At 36.5% G+C, this 17,510-nt stretch overlaps 1 protein-coding gene across 4 annotated transcripts in view; it reads left to right on the forward strand.

Moving 5' to 3' along the window:
- Window positions 1-17,510, forward strand: part of LOC110047133 (colorectal mutant cancer protein-like) — a 23,620-nt gene continuing 6,110 nt past the window's right edge. The window contains exons 1-8 of one of the 4 annotated variants that reach the window (XM_020752875.2): window positions 1-114; window positions 227-482; window positions 4,794-5,133; window positions 14,526-14,826; window positions 15,480-15,706; window positions 16,201-16,315; window positions 16,656-16,735; window positions 17,251-17,379. In XM_020752875.2, the coding sequence (XP_020608534.1) occupies window positions 364-482; window positions 4,794-5,133; window positions 14,526-14,826; window positions 15,480-15,706; window positions 16,201-16,315; window positions 16,656-16,735; window positions 17,251-17,379 (1,311 nt within the window). In that variant the 5' untranslated portion in view covers window positions 1-114; window positions 227-363. Of the gene's footprint in view, window positions 115-226; window positions 483-4,037; window positions 4,516-4,793; window positions 5,134-9,989; window positions 10,020-11,045; window positions 11,259-14,525; window positions 14,827-15,479; window positions 15,707-16,200; window positions 16,316-16,655; window positions 16,736-17,250; window positions 17,380-17,510 lie in introns of those variants that run through there. The other 3 variants (XM_020752874.2, XM_089272731.1, XM_020752876.2) reach the window with 3 other exon arrangements.

The following is a 17,510-nucleotide window of genomic DNA, read 5'->3' on the forward strand; positions in this document are numbered from 1 at the left end:
TACACAACATCTCGTCGTTTCGATCGAGCAGACTGACTTGAATCACGGAATCGAACCTGACTCATCTAACCTCCGGCAGATAAATCCTGTGAAAAAATCCAATTTATTTGGGAGGTATTTGGTTCATAATGTACATATCTTTTATATTTGAGGCGATCAGTTGATGATCAGTTGTGGGTAGTTGAATAAGCGGCACAGCACGAAACCCGTATCTATCGTATTCCAGACCTGATTACACATCACTTTATCGATCAGAACAACGAGGTTTGAATGGACTGAGAATGGCGGACGATTTTGACGAAATGATCGTGCTGCCTTGAAAAGTGTGGTGACGTATCTGCGAAGTTTCTGTGACAGATAAGTATGGCACAAAGACAAGACATGGGTTCAAGAGTAGGCCAAGTGGTAGCCAGGCTGAAGGCGACATTTTCATGTGCATCTGGTAGAACAGATCCATATGCATACAGTCAGCAGCCGTCAAGGTATGATCATTACTTTAATTCATTGTTCTTCTTTAATTTATGAACTGCTGATCGCATTTACGAAGGCAAACTGTGAAGAGGAAATCAGTGTTATTTGTTGTTTAATACTGGGGTGATCTTTCAAAACTTCGGATGGTAAAATGTCAAAGAATTTGCTCAGTAATCGCGTGATTGTGTTTATTGTTTTTCTGTGAAACTTGTAATTCTCAGCTGAGCGTATGACCTTGATCACGGGAAAAATCCTAAATTTTGCAGTGCTATTATTGTTGTTATGAAACGTCCGCGCAGTTTTTTTCCCTCGAACACACTGATTTTAAGTAGTCAAAACTCTTGCTTTGTACACGTACGATATTTATTATCGGAAATCGTTTCATTGTAATCTTCAGAGACCAAAACTGCTGAGTTCTGATTGGTTGATGTGGTGCTACGCGTGCAGAGTGAGAGTTGTCGTGTTCCGAGTTTCTGTTCAATGCCGGCTAAATATAGAATTTGTCGAGACCGATAAGCTGTTGCCGAGACACATCATTTTCTACCCTACTTTTCAGCAAAACAGGAAGTCACACTAAAAGTACCAAAGAGTTAAGTTTTTCCGCCAAAATTGCAACGGAAAACTTTTTCGTTTTGTTGGTTTGTCGTTGTATTCATATATTATCCTTTTAGTGTCTTTCAACTTTGATTACATAACCGGCGATCCTGCATTCTTATGTTAGGCGAACCTTCCCCTGTTTGCCAAAAAAGAACACCTGATGGCAGCTTATTTTGCACATGACGCTTCAGCCGTCCAGAGATATGCGGAGGCGTTGCTAAGTAACAAGACCTATTCTTTTTGCTGACATGGCAAATTTGTCATCGTCATAACTCGGCACTCCCGACCTGGAAGTATTTCGTGAGACAGACATTCCGGTTTCTCTTTTCTCAGTGATCGCGATTAACGCGTTCCTTTGGGGTGATCTGGATCCAAGATCACTCGGATCATGGCGCATCAAAGGAACCGGTTCCTTTGATGAACTACTATCCGAGTGATCTTGGATCACTGATCAGCTGATCCAGATCACCCCAAAGGAACGCACCCTAAATGAAACCTCATGCTCGTCCTCAGAACCTCCGATCCCCCTCTCGGCTTTAGTTACGTGGTCGGCGACATTTCAAAACGAATCTCTCAGTGCTCGCAACCGTTGTTGGCGCGTGCACGATAGAAATTAGAAAATCGAGCCGTTAAGAATACGTAGAGGTTCTCACTTTCTCGTACCCAGAGCCTCTGTTTCTTATGGTCGCGTGGTCAGCAAAACTACTCCTCGTAGTCCTACCGGTAACGACATTTTCAAACGAAAAGTACTGGGGACGAGAATGCAGTTCTCACCGACCACCCGTCTCGCAGGTGCCAGACACATTTGCCCACTAAACGAAAGGTCCTAAACTTTTCGAAGCTCAGCAAATGACTTTTCGAGCGTTCGTGGAGCAAAATCAGACCAGTGATTGAGTGCTCATATGAAAGTTAATAATTCACTACAACATGACAAAGAAAAGAAAAACTTTGGATGAAAGAAAGGTGTTGAACCACATGTTATGTTGGCTTGAAGACTCTAAATAGTGTTCCAGTAGTAGTTAATTATTTGTAAAATCTCAACCCATGCAATGTTCTTGACACATACTCTAGATGTCCATGCATGTGAGATGAAGATCACATACCAAAATTAAAAGATTAGGGACATTTGCCGCTAATCAATTTGCAATGAACGCTAGCTAACCAACTAAATTAGTCCAAGTATTTTCTGCAGCCTACTACAGTACCTATTCAGGCGGAGAACGATTGGGCCCCGATAGAGAGCAGTCGTCGCCAATCTGCTCTAGGCTAAGTCACTTGGATGTTTGGTATTAACAAGAATTTCTAGCTATTCGTTTAAGAAAGGCTCTGTGACTGCCTTGTCCGCATCCCAACGGTTTATTGCGCCGATAAACATTGAAATGTGGCGTCTATTCCTAGCTATGTTTTCTAAGACAATAGGGAATCCTCTCCACCAATGAAAACGCGCCTAACTCCTTGTTTAGATATTCTATTTTTAAAAACTCCGTGATTGTTATTCGTCTTCTCCCGGGTCTTCTAGAGGTTTCAAGTCTCGTTTAAGGCGGGGGTCTACATGAAGGCCGTATTTTGGCTGGGTATTATGGTTTTAACGCAAATATCTCGTTCACGTTTCAAGCAGTCAAAAATCTCTCTGCTCATCCCACATATCTGTGTTTTGGGCTGTTCTGTAAGTTTTTTGGTGATTTTTGGATATATTTGGACATAGAAAGATTTTCTCAAAGGATTAGTCAAATTTATGGAAATAGGAAATTTTGAAGATTGGGATTTGGTGTTGTTTTAAAATTAGAATATGAAGTTAAAAATTGGTAGACGTACACCAAACAGTTGTCCACCAACCTGGGGTGCCCTTTCGGGGGCGTTTAACTGTCTGGTGGTGTTCCATAACCGTTTTTTTCCTTTTAATCCCTCGTTAAACTTCCTAAAATTTCACTTAAATTCAGGTAGACCCCCGCCTTAACTAAAGAACATAAGAATTGGACCTTTTCCTCCGAAGTGTCCAGCAATCATTGTCGCAGTTTAACGTGAAATCAAACCTCTTCTGTTGAAAATAAAAAGAACCTTCTTTGAAATTAACTTTGGCGGCTCTAATATTATAAACTAGACAGCTTCCCTGTTTCTCTCTAATGAAGTCCCCCTAAAAGAAAAACCCTTCCACTTGTCACAACCAGACAAGCTAAAAATAGTTTTTACCCAAACGGAAAGGCTCAATGCAGGGAAATAAACAACACAAGATGAGAGCATTGCTTAAGCTAAGCTGAACGGTCCCAGCGATATAAAGGGTTGTTTCAATACCGAGGGTTTTAATCACTTCTATTTTTGAGGGCAAAAAATGTCATTAAGGTAACTAATAAAGTTAAATGTATCATAAACTGGTTACTTTCAAGAGCGTTTTAGTAGGAGATAATGACCTGTTAATGGCAAACGACTGAGTTAATCCTCCAGTCATTATTTTCAGTTCTGTTTCCTTTGAAAACAGAAATTATACCCTGAGCTTCTAAAATAAGTTCAAAATTGTTTAGATTTTCTCATTTCTCTGTGTTAAAGAAGAAGAAATAACAAAACATTTTTAAAAATCTTTAATTCTCTTAATGTGTTAAGTCCTCAGAAAAATTCAAACAATCTGTTTGCGGTTTGTGTTATCTGACCAGTTTCAAAAATGTAAATAAACGAATTTTCTTTCTTTGGTCCTCATATTTTAGCTTGTTTATTTTTCATGGACTGCGGGAATAATGTTTGAATTGCTGCAATATCAATGATAAAGGAAACTTATCTGAAGGAACCACCTGATTCCATTTATAAAAGACCAAAGACAATGTATTTGAAATGAAAGGAAATATCTTGACTTCCTGTACGCAAGCTATGGCACTTAAGACATCGTCGTGTAGGGTAGGGTGAGAAGATCATTCGTCCTTGGATCACCCTTTGTTATAAAATAACAATAACGAGGGTTTCTTTTCACATAAACTCCACGGAATAATCAGAAATACTACGTTAATGACGTTCTCAAAGTTTCATATCGTAAAAGGATGACTTTCCTGGCTCATAACGGAAATACACCTGGCCATTGCCTGTACCTACCCCGGAAAGGAGAGATATCTAAACCTGTCGCAAGCTTGGTAACCAATCAGCTTCCGATATCTCGCCATTCAGAACATTATTTTATACTAGCAGAAATTTTATTTGATACCTCTCGCTCTTATTTCCCGTGTTTCTGTATGAATAGTTTTGTTTGAAGTGGCAAAATTTTCTCTAAAGTTTACAAGAGATTCAAAGAAGAGTTTTAAGTTAGACAAACCAGAAAAATCGCCTTCGTAGCATGAGCGACAATGAAAATGGTCTGTCGATATCGTCGGCCAGTTCTAGACGAGCGTCGAGTGAAAGTTTGGAGGACAGTATTCGTAAAATTCTGAATACAAGTGATGGACGGGTCACCGGCTTCCTTGAGAGGTATGCTGTTATGTCTGAAGGATTTAAAGTCTTTAGATTCTTGTAGAATTGTAGGTTAATCACGCATCTAACCCGTGTTTATGCGGTCGGGTTTCGGGTCAATGCATTTTGGGTTTACGTGACATTAACCGACACAGCACAAAACAGCAAAACATTGTCCTTTATACTTGTCACAGTAGATTTTGTTTAATCATTTTACCGCTCTCACTAAGACCCTTTCACTGGCTTACCGGGGGTTTATTTACCTTGATGTTGTGTCTGTTGTGAATTGTTCGCAGCCCTGATCTGTCGCTAACATGTAAGCAACTGGGACTTGAGGACAACGGCGTGAGAGACATCATCGCTCAACTAGGTTCTGAAAACGATGGACTTGTTTCACTAGAGCAACTTAGACAGCAAGTGATAAAAGGAAATGAGAAATCAAAGGTGACAGCAAATAACTCAAGCGACGAAATGAGCGCCAAGAAACTGAACGACAAGACGAGTGGAAAAGAAAGTTGGGAAATCGATAGCGGGGCACATGATTTGAACGGCGACCCAACTCTTCAGCAGATTATGTCTGTGGCGAATTCAAAAGGACAGTCTCGGTCGAGCAACTTCTTGGAGTTAGCAAATACGGTAAGTTAAATGTTACGTGTTTACATATTATCATCCGTAGTTTACTCAGAACGTTTCGACGGTTTTTTTTTTTTTGTGCTTTGATTTTGTGGGTGAACATATTCGAGCTTTTATCGCATGGGTGCGCGCAAGCTTCGGTCATCATTTCCGGAATCTGCATAGAAACTGCCGAAATGCAAAGCTTCTCTTGGGATCGTGGCTCTGAATCAAAGATCGGTGCAACTGCATACCATCTGATGTTTGATTTGTGATGTTTTATGTACTAACGAATGCTAGTAAATCGAAGAATTAGAGTGTTGGTACAAACACATTTTATATTCGTGTTTTGAAACGGATATAAGTTACATAGCTGCTAGTGCTTCATAAATTCACTTGTTCGCCGGTTTTTCCGCTCAAAGAACTAGTAAGATTCATTGTGGGTAAAATATTCACCAGCTGTGGATCTTTTTTGACATTGAAAATGCAAATAATTAGCAAACTGCGAGAGTGATTTGCTTTCTTTTGAATGGAAATTATGCCATCTTGGAACTAATGATGGTTTTGTGGAATGCCCAATTAAGTCGTTCGTGTGTTTTCGATTTGGCTGTAAATATTTCCAGCTGCCTTCTGTCGGGTGCAAACTCTAGTTTGTTTCTCGACTAATTGTATCAGCTTCAAATTTGTTCTGAAGATCGAGTCAGGTCGAAAATGTTTGTATCAATAAATTATTCCAAGCTCATAGCTCGTACGAATGCGCGAAATTAACTTCAATATTCATCAAATTAGTGAGCAATTAAACATAAGCTCGTTCCTATTTTAACTATAGCTTATAATTTGTGTTTGGGATCCATCTCTCACTTAACCGTTATTATACAGTGTTTTTTCCAGCCTGTATACATAAAGTTGAGTGTAAACTAATAAACAAATGTCTGTGGAACTGACTCTTTGATTAATTTTCACTAGGTTATCTTTTTCGTAGGGAAACCATCAAAATGACAATAGTTCACCATGAGCCTAAACCAATTTCTAGATTTAATGAGTTGACGATTGAAACATTGAATTCTACCGCTTTGTGGATAATCGACCGAAAGTCTGGTTATCGTAGTCAGAGCTGAACCGAAACAAAGAGATTTCGTCAAATTACCGCTATCTTTAGGCTAATCGCGAATATTTGCCCGCAGCAATTGTGTCCCGCAGCACAATTAGGTGTAATTAATGTTGGGCTGTGCCTTTGTCAGGAAAAATCCTAGAAAAAAACCTCACAGTTGACTTCAAGGTTTGACTGATGTGGAATAAAATGCAGCAACTATATATTGTATTGCGCTCTCTGTGATATTGATGGGTTCTCTTGCTCTGAAACGGTCTTTTTCTCAAGGTTATATTTTGAATGTCAACATAAATAATATTCTGTCATATTTTTTGTCCGTATCACTTGTGACAGAATATAACTTGACCTCTCAGGCATTAAATATTAATGTGTTAAAATTCCCTAGCAAGAAAATAACTGCAGTCTTTTCTGATGCTAGTTTTTGGCTGAGAAAGTTGAGTTTCAAGTTGCGTGTCTAATTCGCAAAAACGATATATACAAATTTAGCTGTAAATGACACCTTATTGTTTAATATATGGTGCATGGAATTAGAAAGCAATATAACTTGAAAGGAGCGTGCATGTAAATGCATGTAAGTTCTTCTAATTTGTTCTTAATTTAGTGGGGTTTTCCGGATTTTATTAATGACTACATGTTACTTACTAAGTTTTCTCATCAGGCGTAACAACCACACGCTGTTTCAATTTATTCCTATTTGAGATTAAAATGATATGTCATAGTTTGTCAGAGATAGCCGAATTGCGGGCTCTCAATTCTATTTAGACCCACGTTCTACGTTAAACTTACACTGATTTAATCTTTTGATGATTGATCAAGTAGCTGTCATCATTTCTGGTGTGGAATAACCTTGTAACTACTTTCAAGTTTACCAGAAGTTGTGACTTTAAAGTTAAAGGAATCAGTAGCTTTTGGTTTTAAATTATTTTACTTTTATGAAATTAACAAAAACATTTACTACCTTCCTGTTCAAACATCACATGTCATTAAATATGGCAAAGTGGTCCATGGCAAAAAGAAGATTATAACATAGTGTGCACACTAGTCCTATCTAATTCCTATTGAGCCATCATGAACGAAATCTCTATGTAGGCATGGCTGTGCATATATAACATGACATGTGCAGTTTCAATTTAGCTGCAAAATTTTCGAGTTTCTTTTGTTTAAGTTTCGGCAATGTGAAGATTCTATTCTGAACAATCCAAACTCTACTTCAAGCCTTTGACTTTTGCCAAGCTAAGATTTTTACTTAAACTTGAGTATTTTGACTTTGTTTGTCTACATTTTTATTGCATATTTTTGACTTTGTTTACCTACATTTTCATTATAAGACTTCGAAGAAACGATTTTTTCATTGACAGTTTTTTTAAACAAGTTTACGTGTTTTTGTTCAACCATTGCTCAACTGATTGTTGCATGTTAGCTAGATCCTAATAAACTTTGTTTTTCTTCACTGTGCATTGTGAGAACTTTGAAGTCAATCACAAACTAAAACATGTTTTAGCACCCAAGTTGTTGTCACCATGTTATATAAAAGAATTGGTTCATGCTTTCAGCTGTGCAAATATTGAGTTATGGATGCACTTGGGAAGTTTGGAGAGCACTTAAGTAGCTAGAGTTGCTCTTGGCTGTCGCCTTGAGCAACTCTTACATTTCTCTCATGCTCTCCAAACTTCCCATGTTCATCCATGACTCGATATATGCATGCCAAGCATGAACCAATTCTTTAATTCTGATTGGTTCTCTGAGTGGTCCAAATTCTGTAATACAGACCCCTCAGATGGACCGTTCACAAAGCAGTTTCTCTGAATTACTTTTTCAAAACATTGCACTCGTAACGAAAACAGTTCATTGTGAAGTAGGGGTATTTTTTCCTTGATTTCATGTTTGGCAGAAGATTCCACTTGAAATCAGTTGAAATCACGAAATCACTGTGAATGGACGTATATAAATCCTATATCTTTGGCATGCATGTTTACCAATACTAAAAATGGATTGCATGGATGCATTATTTCTCTTTCCTGAGAGGTCTGCTAAGATGATTGACAGCAGCATTCAAGACACAAAATTGTTGATTGAGCAGGGTTTGCATGTTATTGAAAGGCACAGTAAAGCTAACAGGTCTCTGGGCTTAAAGACCCAGGCTAGCATATCTCAGAAATGACTGTCTGTATGACCTGGGACTCCCTGGAGCCTGGGTGTATGGGATCATTTATCACCAACACTACGTTCTGTCTCAGGTATTGACTGGCAGCATTCCTGCAAAGTTGACGTGAGTACAGCTTTGCAGGCATACAGATGGCTGTCTGCAAAAAAATTTCCTACAGAACTTCATCGTTCATTGGCAATGGCTGACAATAGAATTTATGATGTACCTACTGGACTGTCCAGACTAGTCCAACAAATCAGGCCTATTTGAGTACATGTACCTTTTTGACATATTGCCAGAGGATTGAATAGATGGATCAACAAATGTTGTGATGTTGGATCTTTGCATACACTAATTTATCTCCTGGTAATTTATGTTTACCAATCAGCTACATGATTATACAAAGACAGATGATTAAAATAATAAATATTAAAAATAAAAAAGGAGACATGTTGTCCTCAATTGAACCTTAGAATTCTCCCAGTGATTACAAGAATTGTAGTGCAGTTAGTATCTATGAGATTTGAAGTTTCAAGCCTAGAAATACAAAGAACTGAGAGAGAAATTGTTTGAATATACATGGACACTTTGTGCTGTTTTTTACATTCATTATAAATCATTTTTCTCACTTCGTGCTTTTTTGTAACAGATTATTTGTGACAGTAAGTCAGGTTCTGTGAGACCTCATGTCTGTACTTTTAAATTATTATTTTTTTACCAGCACTGACAGTGCTTGTTTATCCTTTTACACCCTGAAGATATTCCATGTAAACATTTCAAATGGGAATCAAAGCAATCTGAATATATCATCAGTTATTTAGCAACTGAATATGTTTGGGCAATAAAATTCAGGATCATTTTGTTTCTTTTGGATAATACTGCTTTGCATTTATTATTTGTGGTCAATGATATAATTGGGAAATTTAACCCAAGGGTAAATTTTAAAAAAATTATTTGCAACACCTTTCTTACCAATTTTGTCGATATCTATGTTTTCTTTTGGTGATACAACTTTGTATACTAGTTACAGTATAGTCACAATTTTTCTTTGAATTTTTTTTTTAAAGGTATACACGTATACTCCTTATTCAGGTTTACCCCACATTGTGTTATACATGTAACTGATATTCTTTCACTAAAAACAGATGGATTCAAAGGATCCCTAAATAGGAAATGTGCATTACTTATTAATTTTCTTAAGTCTTAGCATGTTCCAGTAGTCTATGTGAAATGAAATTTTTAATTAAGGACAACAGCTGAATAGAGTTATTTTTCATTCTTAACTCACTGTATTGTTTGATTTTTGAAAAAAGTTAGAAACATCTTTTGTTCTGTTGCATTAACTCGATGCAAATTTGCTTACAATGAATTGATTTTGCTTCCACTATAGTGCAGTGATGAAAGGATTTATTTAGCTGAATCGTTACAAAATCTATTGGCTAGTAAGGTTCATTGTAGTGACAAAAATATTCCATTTTATTCATGGTACTTTGGCGCTAATGTTATAAGTGGTTATGTGGCATGTGAGTGAAACTGGTGCCTGAATAACTGGGTCTGACAAGAGATGAAGCACTCATTTTAATTCACGGTGACAGTGTGAAGGATGACGGAGTTGCCAGACTCGATTCAAGTTAAAAAATGCATAAGATCAAGGTACCAAGAGTTTTGAATATTTAATTATAGCATATTTTTCTAATCCTGAAAATTCTTTGTACACTCTTTAGAATCTGTTCTATTCCCATGATGATATGTCCAGTTGCATTGTTACCATGCATGCAGACTGACACTGAATGATTTCTAACATAAACATTGCCACAAAAATAGAGGCTCTTGTTGATGGGAAGGTCATATGATGAATGTAAATATCTTCAACTGAAGAATTAACCTTAACATTCCATGAGGTTAAGCGATAAATAATGTTATGTATTATCTTTTGTAAAAAAGAAGACTAAACCACAAAACTGAACAAATCTTACGTGCATACAATTAAGCTACTTGTATGTAACGTTGTTTTGCAAAATAGATATTTGCCTGATTTTGTGCTTACACAAGTTTTAAAATAACAGTGTCACAGTATGTTTGTAGCCCTTTCATTGTTTTCTGCCTTTCATGATGTAAAATAGGATTTTCAAACAATAATGAATTGCAACAGAATGATGTACAGTAAAGAGATGCATACTATAATGTTCTATAAGTCTTCTAAATGGAATAAACTAAATGAAGAGAATGCAAATATCAGAGGAATCTTTACATTTACAAGTCTGAGGCATTGTTTTTAAAACAGGATTAGAAATAGTTATGTTCAACATACTGTTCACTGAATTGAAGTCAGACATGTTAAGTACTGCAAAATACCATGAATTGTCTGCCAAGTGGCAGTTTTACCTTACAGTTTGATGAAATAATATCACTCAATAATTTTAATTTGTCATCTAAGACTATTATTGCTGGGAATAGATGAACATTCTTGATTTATAATATTCTTTGCTTAACACAAAATTACTTGGAAGAAAAATTCTGGACATTGTCTTTTTTGCTCAATATTATGGTTTTAAATGACAGTCATGTTGTGATAGCAGATGGATTAGTCAATAGCTGTTATCTGTGATTATTTCCTGGGACAGACCTGGGCATGTCTATAAGACTTTGCCCTCAAATTGCCTTGAGCTTGACCACTGGCTATGTTTATACGTGTATGTTGATCAGGCTGGTCAGACAAGATTCCTTTTACAATACATGTACACAATGAGTTCTGATTATGTAGACTTTGGACATAACTTGAGAAGGTCTTTGATGACCAACTTGTGTAGCACAGAAAACAGAGTTAGTCTGGATGTCGTCAAAACGTATTGTTCACCTTATGTTAGAGTTTATCTTCTCAGGCTTCAAAGGGTAGGCCTTAAAGTTAAGGACTGTGGTGAAGCTAGAAACTTGTATTAATTATGTGGACGTGTTTAAGTTGTTGAGGGTAGCACTGAATTTTGCATTTAGCTCTGAATTTAGCATTTATAGGTCTATATCCTCAAAATTTCCTTATGTTATCATATTGCACATTGCATTACATTGTCTTTACTAAACATGCACATCATTCTTTATTTTCTAGCTAGACTAACTGGCTCAAATTAAAGGTTTTTATATAACAATTCCAAGATTCTGTACATTGTTATTAACATTTATTTTCAACTGGCTTTGAAACTTAACATTTTGATGGTGTAGGACACTGTGTTACTTCTTTTAACTTATTGTACATGAAGTAGTTAATGTGTGAAAGTCAAGCTCATGACAATATTTGTACATTTGTAAACTTCTTCCAGTTCTCTGGTTATTTTGAAGAATATCTGCCTGACAAATCCGAATTGATTTGTTTCACTAGAAGGCTACGATCAAGTGCAAATCTTAAATTTGTCATTGGATGCTTTCTATAAAACTGAATCATAATTATAAAAAATGATTTTGATAAACATTTAAGCAAGAAAATTAATGTATGTAAAGTACACTGTAACATGACATTTCAACGATTTCATGTCATCATTGTTGAATAAATAAATTAAAAATAAGGGCAAGGCATATTTATGGTACTTTAGGATGTGAGATAATAAGTTGGCAAATGTTACATGAAAACATTCAGGTAAAAAGGTTTTGCATGAATGGAATCCGGTTGCGTGTTAAGTTTCGGTCTTTGTTTTTAATCAACACCATTTCAAAGATCAAACATTCAAGTTTTCCAGGGCATTTCTTGAGGACTTTAAAGTTCTTAATTAAGTTGTCAGGTGTTAAGGCATGCTGACCCTGAAATGTTTTCTGATCACGGAATGTTTATGTTCCTGTACGTGTTGATGGGGGTGGCAGCAAGTGTACCCAATATTATTTCAATTGTGCAAATCACATGTGAATTCATAGGCTACACTTTCCCGGTTTATCAGGGGAGGCTTTTCTTCCATGACTCTCAGATGATAAGCGATCTTTTTGCTTGTGACTCTTAGATGATCAGCGATCTTTTTGTTTGTGAATCATAATATTATTCAATTTGAGTGCAAATGGATGCATCTGACTTTTAAAATTAAACTCCACTGAATTGTCTTGCAATTTTAGTAAATAGAACTGGGGTGCATTAACAGCTGATGTACATGTAGTGATAAGTGTTGTCAGACTGAGACCAGAATGTTGCCAAGATACTACAGGAAATGTCTATCTTGAGCTAGGGCTTCTGAGGTCTCAAAAATATTCATTGAAAAGTCCTTTTATTGTTATATTATTTAATAATATTTACATGTATATACTGAAAAGATAGGGTGCATTTCCATTTTTTTTCTTGATTGTTTTAATATTATTGTACTGCTCTAGGTGGCACTATTATGTGGTAAATGACAACTACAGTGTACAGTACAGTAAACTATGACGTTATGAATTTTGATTTTTCACACAGGTTACATGTAGCTACCTATATGTATGGCTACATCTCGCTGACCTAATACTAGCTTAACTGTACATGCCTGACCACTTGTAGTTGTTAATTTAGTCATGTAAAGAAAGTACTTAATATGTGAGTCTGGAATCCACTGAAGGTTGACTGGATTTGATTTGATTTGATTTGATTTGATTTGATTTGATTTGATTTGATTGTACAAGCTAGGTAAATACATATACCCAGAGACACTTGATGTCCTCTTTGCCAAGCATGAATTACTTCATGCTGTACATGAACTTATTGAATTATGCATGTATGTATGTTCCAAAAATAAATTGCAATGTCAAAAGGCGCAGAAGATGATTTGAATAAGTGTGCCGAGCACAATCTTAACTGTTTTAAACCCAATTCAAAATTGTCAAGAATAATAAACATCACCACAGGAATGTTTTTGACACAATAAGCTTTCACACATTAAAATAGTTGCACACTGTTGTTTCATTCAAAGTAAATACAGTATTATTTGATAAACTTGAAGTTTCACTCTAAAAGTAGACTGAAGCTGTAACTAATAAGCAATGTAATCATTTTATTGAGATGCTAGAAGTTTGTTAATTGGCTAAGAGATTACTGAGAACAGCTTTTCACATTCAATATTTTACACAGCAATTCAATCCTATCATTCCAGTTTTGGGTTTAGCCAACAACTGGATAATAGCATCAATAGAGGGCACGTGGCTTTATTGTTGTTTCTCTGAGGGGTGTCTCATTTTAAATTGGTTAATGATGAATACAATTGGTTGATGGAGCATTGATTTTTGTCATCTCATTTCATTGTTCAACATCCAATTTTTAAGCTTGAATCTTGTGGTTTCCTGCCCTTTGTTAGATTTTGCACCTTAGTTAAAAACAATTTTGTTATTCATGTACTATTGGATGTTTATCATGTGCAGTTAAAGTGAACAGGTATCTCAAGGTGCTTAAATAGAAAACAGTGTTGAATATGTTTATGCCATTCTTTTCACATCAACATGTGTACTGTAATTTAACATTCATTAATTTTGCTAGCTACATGTATAATAGATTATTTAATGCAGTTGTTTTGTTTGTTGAGTCTCTGTTGACCATTTTCTGCATTCCTTAGCTAATACAGCCATGTTTTATGAGTTGTGAACGTGCACATGCAAGACTGAAAATGGTCCATGGCCTGTAGTCTTGTTTCTTGTTCTGTTGTTGAGACTGACTTATTTTTAAGTGTAATAAAATGCCATAAGATTGAAATGTACTGTACAAGTTTATTCTCCTTTACCATGTTTTTTTTTTTTTTTGTTACTTATAGGCTGCATGCGTAAACAATGACTAACTAAGAATCAAACCATAAACACTCACAGCAGGGTTTAGTAAAAAGGACTACAGCAGAGTGATATTGATTAATTTTGTACTTTTAATTTATGGCAAAAACTTAAAAAATTTAGGTTTGGTTAACACCCATAGAAAGTTTTGTATAAAGTAAAGCCACGGCCAAAGGGTTAACAAAAGAGAATCTCAAAACATATATAATGGAATTATGATTTATAATACTTTTATCTTGAAATCTCTGGCATTGCAAGTGTTTTGCATCAGACATGTAGACTGTTATGTTAATGTAAACACAAAGGAGAACTTAACACAATCAGAGTTGGAAAAATGCCAAATAGTTGACAGAAGTGCATGGAGAATTTAATGTGGACAATTTTCTGTTTCATCTGCAGCTTCACCTGGCAGCATTGGCTTCTCTGAAAACAGAAATTGTTGAGCTGACAGGTAAAGTCCAGCAGTTGACAGAGGAGAGAGACCAACTTCAAGCATCACTTGCACATGCTGCCCAGGAGCGTAAGGAGCTGATCCATGATTATGAAGACAGACTGACTTCCCAGGCACAGCACAGTGAACAGCACATCACAGAACTGCAGAGTGTTATCGCTGAGCTCAACAAGAAGCTCTCTCAGTCCACTGTGGATAAATTTGATGAGTCTGAAGAACATGAAATCGAATCACAGACATCAGAGCATGGTAAAGTAGTTTAAACATATGTTGTGAATATCTTGTTCAATCCCTTCAGTCAGAGCTTCAGTGAAGTATGTGAACATCTCCTTGCTGGTTGACGTACAGTCTGTACAATGTAGAGTTCAGAATTGTATTAAACAAGAACTGTAGGACTAAATGAATGAGCCTGGTTACATTTTTTCGTTTGCAAAAACTCACTAAAAGACAAAGATAAAACAAATCATTGCTTATCTGTATGCATGGATACAAAAGAGCTTATTTTAAATTGCTTCTTCCACTAGTGGAGTGGAGAAGAAAATACATGTAAAGAAGGGCAGACTTGGTTGTTGGGTGTTTGAAATAGACCATTTTCGATATATTAAAATTCTAACTTGGCTCCGAGGCTTGGGGGAATAAAACAAAAGAAATCACAACAAGGTGAGTGATGAATAATTAATTTCTTTTGTTTTATTCCCCCAAGCCTCGGAGCCATGTTAGAATTTTTTATATCTAAAAAGGCCTGTTGTCACTTTCTAGGTGTGTTATTCATTTTGGAGTGAAGGGTTAAAGGAATTGAAGGTTTAAAAATCATGTAACAAAATGAATATTTTTTTCTGGATAACAGGTATCACTTCTGTAGTCTCTTAGAAACAAAGACATACTGTTTTTTTGTATACTAGGTTCCCAGAGTGAATCTGACAGCCTAGCTTCTGAGGAAGGTGTGAACGATGATAATACTGATGATGAGTTGTCTAAAGTAGTTGGCGGGCTGGAGTTTGCTATTGACAGACAAAATACTGATTCCATGGTAGAGGAAAAGATACCTGTGACAGTACCGGCAAGTAAGCCTGTAGAAGAGAAAGCCACAGAAGACACTGAGAAGAAGCCGCTACATCAGTTACAATCAGTAAGTGACAGTAAGTGTGTGTTCTAGGGGATGAGATTGAAATGAAGCTAATACAGATGCAGCTCTCCATCAATTTATGAGTACAGTCTTATAGCCATTCATTTTAACTAGATGATTGAGTGAGCATTTACAAAGGTATCTGTTCACAGCAGAGGTTGAACTGTAGCTCACTTGGTTCTGAACTTATGGTCATCCAAACTATTTGTCTACTGAGACCAAAACTTTTCTAGTCATTCATTTACTCATTAAAGCTTTTTGGGGGGCTTAGAATTTGGACCCCTGATGTCAGGGGTGCAAACCATCTAGGCAACATCTAAATAACACCTGTTTTCTTTTTCTGGAAATACCGTTTACTTTAGATATAACTTTGTCATGTATGAAAATTTTTGTCTTACTTTTATCAGAGTTAGATTGGTTTGAAGACAGTAAATGTATATAATTATAGATACTGTATGGAATTTATCATTTAACCTCTGTTTATTTTGGTTCTCCAGCTTTCAAGACCTGTAATTGACACCGAAAAGACAGCAAAGGAACAGGAAAATCTGCAGGCTAAATGCAGAGAGTTGAGAGTTCAATGCCTAGACCTGGAAAAGAAGAAACAGTTATGTAAGTAGCTTAGCTTGTGGCCCCCAAGAAGTGTTTTTTTTTTTTTCTTTTTGGTGCATCCTCTATGTGCTTACATACATGTAGGATCGGCTGTTTATATGTAATCCCAGTTGTCATCATTTTATCACTTCGTAATTCACTACTGAGGACAATAAAGCTTGTGGTTTGGCTTTCAACTTTTGTTCAGGCATGGACTCCGTCCTTAAGTGGTTCTTACTCACACTCTAGTCAATAATTCGTCTTAATGTTAATTTTCAAAGAAGACATTCGCGCCTTCCTTGTAATTTCTTGTTGATTCAAGTGTTGTTTGTAACAGTGAAATTTTTATTGTCCCTTGCAGTGGAACGTCAGTTACAGCAGACAAGTTTAAAAGAGTGGGTGTCAAGGAAAAAGTCCTCTGGAAGCACAGGAACACCAGACGTAAGTGTAGCTTACACGAAACGGTTGTAGGCTTTTGAAAATGGTCTCATGGTGTGTGCAAAATGGAACGTTCTACTGTAGGGCAGCAGTATTTCTGCTGCATCTCTATCTCCCAGGTTCAGCTATTACAGAATAGTAAAAATTTATAATCACCTTCCTGGAGCAGCTCCTCAGCGGGAGGAACGAACCAATCATGGCGTTAACTTGTGTACCAGGATAAAATGGAGCAGTACTTGAATCAAAAGTATGTGATAAGTTTCAAGTGAAGAATTAGTCTTGCAATTGAAATCGTGATGGCTGCAGCATGTTACGTAAAGCTTTTGTAGATTAACTTTCCCTTGTATTTCATTTCTGAGAATTGGCTGAAAAGTTCCTTGCAATTGCATGTAGCTATGGTTTTATGGTTCTACTTTACTGACATATTGCAGTTTTGACAAGCCAACTTGACAACATCTTTTGATATTTGTGATCTTATTTATAATATAATGCTAAGGAGTGTTTTTGTATCTTGCCAGGAGCTCCAGTCAGTGACCAGTGAAAGAGATGGTCTGAAGGCTAAACTCAAGAAAACCGAGTTAGATCTGGAGCAGATCAAAACTGAAAATCAGGGCTTTAGGGAGGAGAGGGACAGGCTCAGAAGAAGGGTAGGTACTTTTGTGTGTTGCACCTCATAGCCTAGTAAACCCGTAAAACCACAGAGCATAATGTCTGAGTTATTGGCGGTGAGTTATCTCTGCCTTTGGGATGAAGTCCCTGGAAACTTCAGTTGTTTAGA

This window comes from Orbicella faveolata, unplaced genomic scaffold, assembly GCF_042242905.1.
Source record: "Orbicella faveolata isolate gen_17 unplaced genomic scaffold, um_ofav_v1 contig_1, whole genome shotgun sequence".
Lineage (NCBI taxonomy): Eukaryota > Metazoa > Cnidaria > Anthozoa > Scleractinia > Merulinidae > Orbicella > Orbicella faveolata.